The 12701-nt window shown below is 42.8% G+C and overlaps 1 protein-coding gene across 2 annotated transcripts in view; it reads right to left on the reverse strand.

Annotated features, from left to right (window-relative positions):
• cacna1ba (calcium channel, voltage-dependent, N type, alpha 1B subunit, a) overlaps nt 1-12701 on the reverse strand; it is a 927013-nt gene that overhangs the window by 861459 nt on the left and 52853 nt on the right. For both annotated transcript variants that reach the window (XM_072240685.1, XM_072240684.1), the window contains exons 3-4: nt 2157-2420; nt 612-717 (exon numbers count right to left, since the gene is read on the reverse strand). In XM_072240685.1, the coding sequence (XP_072096786.1) occupies nt 612-717; nt 2157-2420 (370 nt within the window). The remainder of the gene's footprint in view (nt 1-611; nt 718-2156; nt 2421-12701) is intronic.

A 12701-nucleotide genomic window follows, 5' to 3' on the forward strand; every position in this document is an offset into this window, starting at 1 on the left:
GTTGTTGCTAAATGATTGGCTTATTAGTCATTTGCATTGGCGAGCAGGTGTATAACAGTGCTGTATGGAAGTGCATCTCTGAGTGCACAACACATCAAACCTTGATGTGGATGGTCAACACAATAGAAAACCATGAATATGCACTCAATGGCCACTTCATTAGGTACAAGACGTATTGAATAAAGTGGACACTGAGTATGCAGTATATTGTCATCTCATTCAGAAAGTATTTTTGCTTCCAATTCAAATTTGAATCTATTCTAAATATCTAAAATCCTGCCGTTATTAAACAGTTACATCATCTGTATTTTCTAGGAATGTAGAAAAAATAGTTCTCTTCTGAAAATTTCTGAAAAAGAAAGAAAAATAGCAGAAATAATTTTTAAAATATTCCACATGCTGAAGGAGGCTCCAGTGAAACATCGACACCAAAATTAACCTGCTTTCCACAGGTGTTGCACAACCATGCTGAACAGCCTTAATCCAGTTTTTTGATTTTTTAAAGGAATCAAAAGTTTATGTCAATAACATCATCAGTGGCTTTAAAAGAAATGGAATTATGTTTAGCAGTGTGTTGAAAGTATAATCAATTCCAAATAACTAAATCTTACCAATCTTTCTGACATTGGTGTTTTATCGCCATCTGGAAGATGTTGCTCCAAGGCCAAAACGATGCAGTTTGCAATAATAGTTGCTAGTATCATGTATTCAAATGGAGTGAGCAAGGTTAAGGTAAATTAACATCATATGTGGACCTTGTTTCTCTCTTAAGCCCACAATTAAAAATATAAAGACAATTTGATCCAAGCTTGTAATTGATCACACCTCAGTGTAATTGTAGGGGTAACTTTAAATTTGTCCTTAATTCAGCACTAATCCCGAGGGTATTAAACGTCAGGGGGCGAGATCGCCCGGAGGAGATGGTTCGGTTGAATCTGCGAATATTGGTGCAAATTGGCGGGCTGCGGATCCTCTGGCTCTGTCTTTCTAACGGTTTTAACTATGGCTGGTCAAGGAAAAGTTTGAAGGGTACTGAGATGAATATTCTTTTGGCAATTCTTCTTACTCCTAACTGCATTTCCGAGGGAAAATCATCGTTACACCACGTAACTTGACGTACATGTTTAGCATTTTTAAAGAAGCAAGCAACAAACAAATATTAGCCATCGAGCGGGACAAAATCTGCATATAATAATAATGATGATAATAATAACAGTAGTAATAATGTGCACCAAGTGCATTTTTAAAAGTCTCCCTCTATCGCTCACACCTAGCCAGGGTGCCCGACCTGCCTTTCTCGCCAACAACATGGATTTTGCCATCTCTCGCCGGATCGTGGATTCCCTTCTGCGTGAAGGCGTGGGCGCATTTCAGCACCTAGGACAGCGCCTGGAAGCAGTGAACAGCGCCTCCACACCAGCGCCCTCCCTCTAAACACCATTTTAACTGTGGTGCACAAGCAGGAAAATGTGGCAACTTTCTCAGCAAACCGAAAATCTTCTGGCACTGCCGATGTACATCTGCAGTGTAAATAAATGGGCAAGGGCTGCTCCGAGGGCTGTATCTTAGAACTGTCGGGAAGAATACAAGGAAGTAAGTGTCCGGGGTGATTTCCCCCGAGCAGTATTTTTAGGAGGTACTTTTAAAAATAATAATTTAGCTGTGCACTTAACAAACGGGAAATAAGGATGATCTCTTCATGCAAATGTCAGTACACTTTAACACAAGTGATTGCCCAGACTTATAGTTGTACTAGACTGGGAAACAGGATGGGGGTGTGGGGTTGAGAGGGGAACAGTGATCGTGGGGATGCTTATGTTAAACTGAAAGCGATATGCCCGTTCCTTGCAATAGTTTGGACCACAGCACATGAGGAACGAAAGCGCGTTGATTATCACACGTCCTGATATTCATCTCAGTACCCTACGAATGAGACCCGCTGCAGTTACGAAGAATCGAAGAACTGAGATTATAGATGAAAAAAAAACAACAGCCTCCCTTGAGATACGCAGCACAAAGCACTCCCACCGGCACACGCCTTCTACATACACGCCCAGGCAACAGCTGGCTGAACCTTTGCCCAATAACCAGCAATAAACCCATGGCTGTGATTCTGCAGAGAATCTAGGCTGCCCCGGCGAAATACAAAAGGATATGGCCACTCGGTTATTCGTTTGGCATATTTTCGTATAATGTTGTCTTCGCTAAATATAAAAAGTGATCTGTTGACTGTGAAGCAGTTCTGACGGACGGGGATGGGATTGTACAGAGCCATAGTCCGGGCTCTTTGGGCCATCGACTTCGAGCCGTACATGCCTCTCTGGCCGGCATGAGGTCCACCCTGGCGGTTTGCACCTCTGCCCCCGCCCGTTGTGCTTCCTCCATAGCGAGCCGACACGTCGCTTCCGAAGCGAGCCATTCTAGAAAAGTAAACCACACGTTAAAATCCCACCTTAGATAAAACACAGGAGGAAGACGCATCACAAACGCACTGGTCGTCTATTGCTGGTTGCGGGTGTACATCAGTAGGAGGAACGAGCGAGATTGCTCTCTCTGTCTTCTAGCGATCTAAGCAGCACCAAAGCAAATATCTGTTTTTATTCCCATAACTTCCAATAGGTTCTCCACATATCCAGAGGAACAGCTGGAAATCGGTGGGTGAACAGCTGGGAAATCGGAGCAGTGGCTAAAATACACCCTCTTCCTTATATTGCTCTGACTGTATTTTAAACAGGAGCCGCGACTAATACGGGCAGTTGTCAGTTTCAAAATGCTGAAAGTAACCAATTTGCGAATCTCAGCTCCTTATAGAAACCTACCCATGTGATTCCTGGAAGCCAATCAGGAAGAAATCTCCACCTTTATCTCCAAATCATTAGATTGGGAGGGTGCCCGTTCCTGCCTTGTGAAAGATGAAAAAAAATAACAAGAATGGTTGGCTGGCTCGTTCCGCTAGCGCCGGAGGGAGCTCAGAGCCAAGGGGCAAGCTTCCCAGCAGGGGACGTGAACGGCAACCCCGCGGTCAATTACAAGAGGAACAAAACAGCCCAACAAAGACAGGCGTGTCCGGCGTGTACACGCACCGTGCACAGAGAACAGCAGGCACACCTCACCGTGTACGCGCGCAAACATATTCGCATGAAACTTTCGCACAATCTGCAAATCCAACTTCACTCTCTCTCTCTTCCGCGCCCACACAATGCAAATAGGGCTATGCATGCTGTATCGCTGGCTTTAAAAATACCGCAGTAAATTACTTTTCTCAATCATTTTAGCGTGATTCATGGTTCACTGAGCATTGATCCATTATGGTTAAAAAAAAACACAACAGATTTCTAAGGAAGCTACCGAATATTGGTCACAAGTGGGAACGAGTTCCATAAGGGTGCTGACTAGATTCCAAAGGGAATTGAATTTTGCATTCTTAAAGAAAATTTAGTAAGTTCTAACGAGCAACACACACAAAATGCTAGAGGAACTCAGCAGGCCAGGCAGCATCTGTGGGAAAGAGGTACAGTCGACGTCTCAGGCCGAAACCCTTCGGCAGGACTAGAGAGAAAAAAAGCTGAGGAGCAGATTTGAAAGGTGGGGAGAGGGGAGAGACAACCACCTGGTGATAGGTGATACATGGAGGGGGAGGAATTAAAGAGCTGGGAAGTTGATTGGTGAGATGAAGTGAGAGAGGGAAAAGGGAGAGGGGTTGAGAGGCATTGGTGGAAGTTTGAGAAATCGATATTCATACCATCAGGTTGGAGGCGACCCAAACCAAATATAAGGTGTTGTTCCTCCGATCTAAATGTGGCCTCATCATGACAGTGAGGAAGCCATTGATGGACATATCAGAATGGGAATGGGAAGTGGAACTGAAATGGGTGGCTACTGGGAGATCCCGCTTGTTCTGGTGGACGGAGCGTAGATGCTCGGCGAAGTGGTCCCCCAATCTACATCGGGTCTCACCCATGTACAGGAGGCCACACCGGGAGACCCAAACACAGTAAATGACTCCCATAGACCCACTTGGAAGGACTGTTTCGGGCCATGAATGGTAGTGAGGGAGGAGGTGTAGCACTTGTTCCGCTTGCAAGGATAAGTGCCAGGAGGGAGATCAGTGGGGAGGAACAAATGAACACGGGAGTCGTGTAGGGAGCGATCCCCGCGGAAAGAAGTAAGTTTGGGAGGAGGGGGGGAGATGTGCTTGGTGCTGGAATCCCGTCGGTGATGGCGGAAGTTCCGGAGAATTATGTGCTGGACGCGGAGGCTGGTGGGGTGGTAGGTGAGGACAAGAGGAACCCTATCCCTGGTAGGATGGCGGGAAGATGGGGTAAGAGCAGACGTGAGTGAAATGGACGAGGTGCTGTTGAGGACAGCGTTGATGGTGGAGGAAGGGAAGTCTCTTTCTTTGAAAGGGCAGGATATCCCCTTTGTTCTAGAATGAACTTCTTCCGAAATGGTTATTATTCCAAAGGTGCCAAACTTAACCACAACTTGATCTTACAATCTCCGATGGCAGGTCAGTAATGAACTACTGAAAATTAACCACAACAAAACAGAGAGTTGGGAGTACAAACACAGGAGGACCAGGTCCCGTCAATGCGTTGGGGAATCTCCAAGGATGACAGTAACATCTAGGACGAAATCAAATCTGTTGGAAGTGTAAGGTCTATTTGGGTTTCCAAAGCATCGCCAATGATCAAGTCTAAAGAGGCGTTTAGTAATGATAGAGGTGTGGTTGCACGGAGCTAAAGACCAGAAAGGAAGAGAGGATATTCAGGTCTTTAGCAGTTTTTTAGCAGCATTCCCAGTTTAAGATGGCCACCCAGCCACCCCCTCCCCCTCCCCCCATAAAGCGCGAACATAAAAAAATAGAAAATAAGAATCTGGCCACTCCGTGAAGCTTGAAGGATTTCAATGGGCGAAATCAAATTGTAATTGTAACAGATTCTTTATCGCTTTCATTTCAAATCTGCTAGTTACTCATCCAAATGAAGTCCCACGAATTTCAAGCGCTTCACTCACCCTTCCTTCATCATCACTCCCATCAACACTCCGCTTACCCAGTTTCCTCAAACTGTTGAAACGCTAACCAATCTGATCTCTAACATTCACACACTATTTTGAGGAGTTTGGTGGTGGGTAGGAAAGGTTGGCTGCACTCCAGCTTTTACTAGCTTTGTGTGGGATAAGTGTTTTCTATCTTCTTCTTCAATGGCACAGTTGTGATTTTTAGATATCCTCCAAAAGTCTGAACCTTTTGTTCTGAGTTTGTCACTTGGGGATGTAGTTTCTATGCACCTGACTTACAAAATTCTTCTGATAATAAAATCCATTGACAAGGGTTCTCCTTGTCAGTTATGTATCAGAGAATACACATCAAGCTTGTCGCCAGTCCCAGAGATTTCCCACAATCCAGTGACCTGCAGAGTTCCTCCAGCAGCCTGTTGCTCTAAATTCAGTCTGTGGATTATGCAGGAGAGGATACACACCCCTTTAAATACTCCTCATTCTGACTGCAATTGACAAAATTGGGAACAGCCCTTAGATTTAACACCTTATGCTTCTGTGTAAAAATATATTACATGATACATTATATGGTCTAGGCTATAGATAATATTTGATCTGGCGTGATAACTCCTAAGTCAAACCACATTTTAATCTGAAACTCAAGGAATACTAATATGTTGCACTGGATTTGTCACAAAACTGGGGTACGTTAATTATCCAGCTCCCTACATTTAGCTTCTCCAGAACTTGGACAAATAGGGTTCTCCCAGCATCCCAGCCAACTCTGTAAAGCACTGGAGTTATCTGAAGTTAATTTTAACTCTTGCACAACCCACCCAGACAATTAATTCATGGACCTGGTACTCAATTTAAAAAGCTGAAACTTGATATTATATTTCTTTAACTTGGCATTTTCATTATCTATTTTTTCAGCATAGTATAAATAATATTTGTGGTACAAAATGTAGGAGATCTAAATTACAATAGTAAAATCCAAGTTTACCAGCAGATATGTTATTTAATAAATGTTTTCTTGTCAAAATGTGATGTAAATTTGAAATATGGATTATTTATTATTCTCCTAGTGAAAGTAAATTTGATTTTAAATAGTATTCTTGCTGCTGAAATTGACCAACTTTTCATGATGTTTTATCACATCCATGTTTTTTTTCTCTGGTGGAAATATTGAATGTGAGTCTTGACTTGCTCATTTAAGGGTGATGACCATGCTAGTCTATTTGATGTGCTCATTAGAAACCTTTTCCAGCAGAGATGATCTGTTGAATGGGGAAGAACAAAATCTCTGAGCAATGTTTTCTGTTACCCACTCTGAAATACTAGCACTGGTTGAATAACACTCATAACTACAGCAGGGAATATACAAGGCCTGGTTAGTAAGTTTGCAGATGACACTAAAATAGATGGTGTTGCTGGCAGTAAAATTGGTTATTAGCATTTACTAGCATTATTATGGTTATTAGCATGAATGTTAATCAGCTGGGTAAGTAGGCCGAGGAATCGCAAATGGAGATTAATTTGGTTTAGGTGCGGGCTGTTGCGTTCTGGAAAGACAAATGAGGGTAGGACATTCAGAGTGAACAGCAGGGTCCTGTGGAGTGCTGTAGAACAGATGGAACATATGGTTGCAGGTAGGCAGAGTGAAGAAGGCCTTTGGTACATTGACATTCATCGGTCAAAGCACTAAGTATAGTTGTGATGTTATGCTGCAGTTGGACAAGAGGTTGATTGATTAAATAAATAAATACTGCTAAGGCCACAATTCAAATACAGTGATGAGTTTTGATCACCATGCTGCAGGAAAGATGCCACTAACTGGAAAGAGTGCAGAGGGGATTTACAAGGATATTGCCAGGAATCAAGGGACTGAGTTATGGAGAGTTTGAGCAGGGTAGGACTTTTTCACTGGAGCATCAGAGAATGAAGAGTGATCTTATAGAGAGGCACAAGTTATGAGCAGTATAGATAGGGTGAACGTGCACAGTCTTTTTCCCAGGGTTGGGTAATCAACTAGAGGGAAGAGATTTAATGGGAACCTCAGGAGCAACTGCTTCACCCACAGAACGGTAAGTATAAAGGAGGGGCAAGAGTAGAAAATATGCTGGAGAGGTAGTAATGGGGGACAAAGAAATGGCAGACAAGCAGGATAAATATTTTCCGTCAGTCTTCACTCTGGAAATTCGAAGGTGTCAGGGGGCAGAAGTGCGTGCAATTGCTGTTACTTGGGGAAAGGTGCTTGAGAAGCTGAAAGGTCTGAAGGTAGATAGGTCACCTGGACCAGATGCACTGCACCCCAGGCTTCTGAAAGAGGCAGGTGATGAGATTGTGGAGGCATAAATAATGATCTTCCAAGAATCACTTGATTCTGCAATGGTTCTGGTGGACTGAAAATGTCAATCCACTCTTCAAGAAGGGAGGAAGACAGAAGAAAGGAAATTATAGGCCAGTTAGCCTGACCTCAGTGGTTGGGAAAATGTTAGAGTTGATTGTTAAGAATGTGGTTTCAGGGTACTCAGAAGCATATGACAAAACAGGCCAAAACCAGCATGGTTTCCTTGAGGGAAAATCTTGCCTAACAAATCTGTTAGAATTACTTGAGGGACTAATAAGCAGGATAGATAAAGAATTAGTTGATGTTGTGTACTTGGATTTTCAGAAGGCCTTTGACATGGTGCCGCACTTGAAGCTGCTTAACAAGATAACAGTCCATGGAATTACGGGAAAGATACTGGCATGGACAAAATATTGGCTGATTGGCAGGAGACAAAGGAAAGGAATAAAGGGAGCATTTCCTGATTGGCTGCCTGTGACTGGTGTTGTGCCACAGGGGTCAGTGCTGGGACCACTTCTTTTTACATTGTATGTCAATGATTTGGATGATGGAATTGATGGCTTTGTGGCCAAGTTTGTCGATAATACGAAGACAGGTGGAGACACAGGTAGTGCTGAAGAAGCTGGGAGGCTGAAGAAGGTCAGGAAGTGTATGGGCATACACTTTGGTAGAAGGAATATCAGTATAGACTATTTTCTAAATGGTGAGAATGTTCAGAAACCTGAGGTGCACAGGGACTTAGGAAACCTTGTGCAGGATTCCCTAAAGGCTAACTTGCAGGTTGAGTTGGTGGTGAGGAAGGCAAATGCAATGTTAGCATTCATTTTGAGAGGACTAGAATATAAAAGCAAGGATGTAATGATGAGGCTTTATAAGGAACTGGTAAAGCCTCACTTGGAGTATTGTCAGCAGTTTTAGGTCCCTTATTTAATAAAGGATGTGCTAGCATTGGAGAGGGTTCAAAGAAGGTTCATAAGAATGATTTCAGGAATGAAGGGCTTATTGCATGAGGAACGATTGATGGTTCTGGGCCATTATTCACTGGAATTTAGAAGAGTGAGGGGAGATCTCATTGAAACCTATCAAATGTTGAAAGGACTTGATTGAGTGGATGTGGAGAGTATGTTTCTGATGGTGGGGGAGACTAGGATCAGAGCCCACAGACTCAGGCTTTCGATGAAGATGTGGAGGAATTTATTTAGCCAGAAGGTGGTGAATCTGTGGAATTCGTTGCCACAGGCAACTGTGGAGGCCAGGTCATTGGGTGTATTTAAGCCAAAGATGGATAGATTCTTGATTAGTCAGGGTGTGAAAGGTTACGGTGAGAAGACAGGAGAATGGAGTTGAGAGAGAAATGGATCAGGCATGATGATATGGTAGAGAAGACTCGATGGGCCAGATGGCCTAATTCTGCTCCTATGTCTTATGGTCTTATATGGAATGAAGAGCCAGGGGAAGTGGCTAAAACAGGCACATTATCAGTATTTAAAAGGAGCATGGATAGGGAAGAATTTGAGGGATATGGAACAAATGTGGGAAAATGGGACTAGTAAATGGGAATTTTAGTCGACATGGACCAATCAAGCTGAAAGAACTATTTCTACACTGTATGACTCTGTATGATTCAAATTAACACATCACTATCACCCATTCATTTGTAAGATCAGTCTCATGTAGCATGGGCAGGTCACTTCCTCAGCCCACTTGTTTGGACACTCCCTCCAAATAACAGTCTGCACCTCTTCTGTGGTTAGAAAGATGAAGATTACAGCACAGGAACAGGCCCTTGGCCCACAAAGTCTGTGGTGACCGTGATGCCAAGTTAAACAAATCCCATCTGCCTGCACATGATCCACATCTCTCTATCCCTCTCTTCCCTGCTTTTTCATGTGCCAATTGAAATGACTCCTAAAGATCTCTATTCTCTCTGCTTCTACCACCTCTCCTGGCAGGCTGTATTAAAACAAAACTTGCCTTGCATCTCCTTTAAGCTTCCTCCTCTCACCTTAAAATTATGCCCTCTTAAATTTGACACTTCCACCCTGGGAAAAAGACTCAGACTTACCTCCCCTATCTATGCCTCCTTATTTTTTTATACTTCCACTAGGGCTCCCCTCAGCCTCCATCCTTGCAGAGAAAACAACCCAAGTTTGTCCAGCCTCTCCTTATAGCACATGCCCTCTAACCCAGACAAACGTATGGTGAATCTGTCCTGCAGACTTTCCAAAGCTTCCACCACCTGCCTGTGATGTATCAATGAGAACTGTACAAGACCCGCACAAAGGATGGATTTGGGACAGAGAGGGGAGTTTAGATTATGAGAACACTCAGTCCTCTTTTATTGTCATTTAAAAATGCATACATGCATTAAGAAATGATACAATGTTTCTCTGGAGTGATAGCACAGAAAACAGGACAGACCAATGACTAACACTGACAGAACCACATAATTATAACATATAGTTACAGCAGTGCAAAGCAATACCATAATTTGGTGAAGAACAAACCATGGGCACAGTAAAAAAAAAGTCTCAAAGTCCCAAGTCGATAGACTCCCAAGTCCCCGATAGCAGGCGGCAAAAGGGAGAAACTCCCTGCCATAAACCTCCAGGCACCGACAACTTGTCAATACCTTGGAAGCAGCTGACCACAGCCGACACCGAGTCCATCCGTCCGAAAAACTCCGAGCTTCCAACCAGCCTCTCTGATACAGACTCCCGAGCGCAATCCTCTGCCAAACGCCTTCGACCTCTCCCCGGCTGGTGAAACACGTAAAGCCGAGGATTTTGGGGCCTTCAGTTCCGAAGATCCCAGTTACCACACGGTAGCAGTGGCAGTGAAACGGTCCCCTACTTGACAGATAACAGATATTCATCACCAGAGAGGACGCGCGCGCTGCCGTCGCGCCGCCATCTTCTCCTTCCTCCAGGTCAGATCAGGTTAGAGTTTAGGGCAGTTAGCGTTTAGAAACATGCGTGTTGGCGCTGGAATGTGTTGCAACACTTGCAGGCTGCCCCCGCTACATCCTTAGGATATGTTGAGTGTTAAAACAAACAATGAATTTCATTGTATGCTTCGATGTACATGTCATAAATGTATCAATCATAAGTATTCCAAATGCAACGTGACTTCTCAACTTCTAGTCTCATTGCTCTACTGATGAAGAACAGCAGGCTTTATTCCTTCCTGTATTCCACTTTCAGAGAGCTGTGGATTTGCACCCAACATGGTTGATGAAGTGTAATGAGTTAATGTACCAATGACTTTAGGAAGTTCACATTTCAGAAAATCTTCCATTACAACAGATTATGAAAGATTTTAATGAAAAGTTCTACTTACCTTTTAATGAGAATATTATTCTCAGTAAAACATTGAGTATAAAAGTTAAGTGTTCTCATAGCTGTTCAGATAATGCAGAATGATCCTGGAATGTATAATAGAGGGATTCAGATAATCTGTCCATAGAGGACTCGTGGAAGTAGAGTAAAAATAAACTCAGTTGTTGCAAATGTCAAAAAGTTTATCAGAGATTCAATTTGAAGGTAATCTTCCTGCCTTAACTATATAATCTTTCCTGGACTGAACACTTGCCTCAACATTTCAGTGAGAAAGCAGTGGTCAATCAAAACTCACCATTATGAAGGAATATATCCCTGAGAAGTCTTCAGCCAGCCACAAATCAGCAGTCAAACCTGGATGTGAGGAGTAGGCTATCTGAGCTGCCCTACTATTTACAAATTAGCAATAGCCCTATCTTGCCGAAAAGCATGAGAATATGGAGTTAGATTACCTAGACCGTGCACCAGGTCGCTGCCTGCATGAATTCCATAACCCTCTGTGCTTTGCTCATTCAACTACCTGTCCAGTTGTCATTTATATGTTGTTACTGTGTCTGCCTCTACCACCTCCTAAGGTAGCTCATTCCAGATACCAACTGGTCAATGTGAAAAATTTACCTTTCAAATCTCCTTTAAACCTGCTCCCTCTGACCATAGACCAAAGATCTCTAACTTTGGATGCCTCTAGCGTGGGAAAGAAACTGTAGCTCTTCACCCTATCTTGGCTCCTCATAATTTTATAAACCTCCGTCATTTCAATTCTCAGCCTCCTTTATTCCAGGGGAAACATTCTCAGCCTGTCAAATCTTTCCCTATAACTCCAGTCCATGCAACATCCTTGTGAATCTTTTCTGCACTTTCCCTCATTCAATTGCATCCTTTCCTTTGCAGTGCGATTGAACTCCAGAAAGGACTCCATGCACAGCATAAACAGTCTCTCGCACGGCTGTATCATGACTTCCCAACTCTTGTACTCAATGCTTCATCTGATGAAGGAAAACTGTACCATACACTTTTTTCATCACCCTGTCTACCTCTATCACTAATTTCAACAAACTATCTTCTTGTAGCCCTGGGTCTCTCTGTTCAACAGAACTCCCAAGAGCCCTGCAATTCATTGTGTAAGTCCTGCCCTGGTTTAACTTGCCAAAATGCATCACTTCACAATCATCTGAGTTAAATTCCATCTACCATTCCTTTTCCCACTCTCTGTTTATCAGTATCCTATTTTAACCACCTTCAACCTCCATTTTAACACTAATGTTGATGTCATCTGAAAACTAATTATGCCAGCTACATTCTCATCAAAATTGTTAATATATATGCCCAGCAACAGATATACCAGCAATGATCTTTGTGGTACACACAGGCCTTCAATCCGTAAAACAACTCCTCTTTACCATCCTCTGCCTCAAATCACCAAGCCAATTTTGTGACTATTCTTTTACGCTATATGTCAATGATTTGGATGATGGAACTGATGGTTATTTGGCAAAGTTTGCAGATGATTTGAAGATAAGTAGAGGGGCAAGTAGTTTTGAGGAAGTAGAGAGACTGCAGAAGGACTTAGACAGATTAGGAGAATGGGCAAAGAAATGGCAAATGGAATACAGTGTTGGGAAGTGTACGGTCATGTACTTCGGTAGAGGAAATGAAAGGGCTGACTATTTTCTAAATGGAGAAAAAAAATGCAAAAATCTGAGGTGCAAAAGGATTTGGAAGTCCTTATGCAGGATTCCCTGAAGGTTAATTTGCAAGTTGAGTCTGTGGTGAGGAAGGCAAATACAATGTTAGCATTCATCTGAATCAGAATCAGGTTTATTATCACCGGCATGTGACATGAGATTTGTTAACTTAGCAGCAGCGGTTCAATGCAATACATAATCTAGCAGAGAGAAAAAAAATAAAATAACAATAATAATAGATGAACAAGTACATCAATTACAGTATACATATAGAAAAGATTGTTAAAAATGTGCAAAAACAGAAATACTGTATATTTAAAAAAAAGT

Source organism: Mobula birostris, chromosome 22 (genome assembly GCF_030028105.1).
Source record: "Mobula birostris isolate sMobBir1 chromosome 22, sMobBir1.hap1, whole genome shotgun sequence".
In the NCBI taxonomy this organism is placed as follows: domain Eukaryota; kingdom Metazoa; phylum Chordata; class Chondrichthyes; order Myliobatiformes; family Myliobatidae; genus Mobula; species Mobula birostris.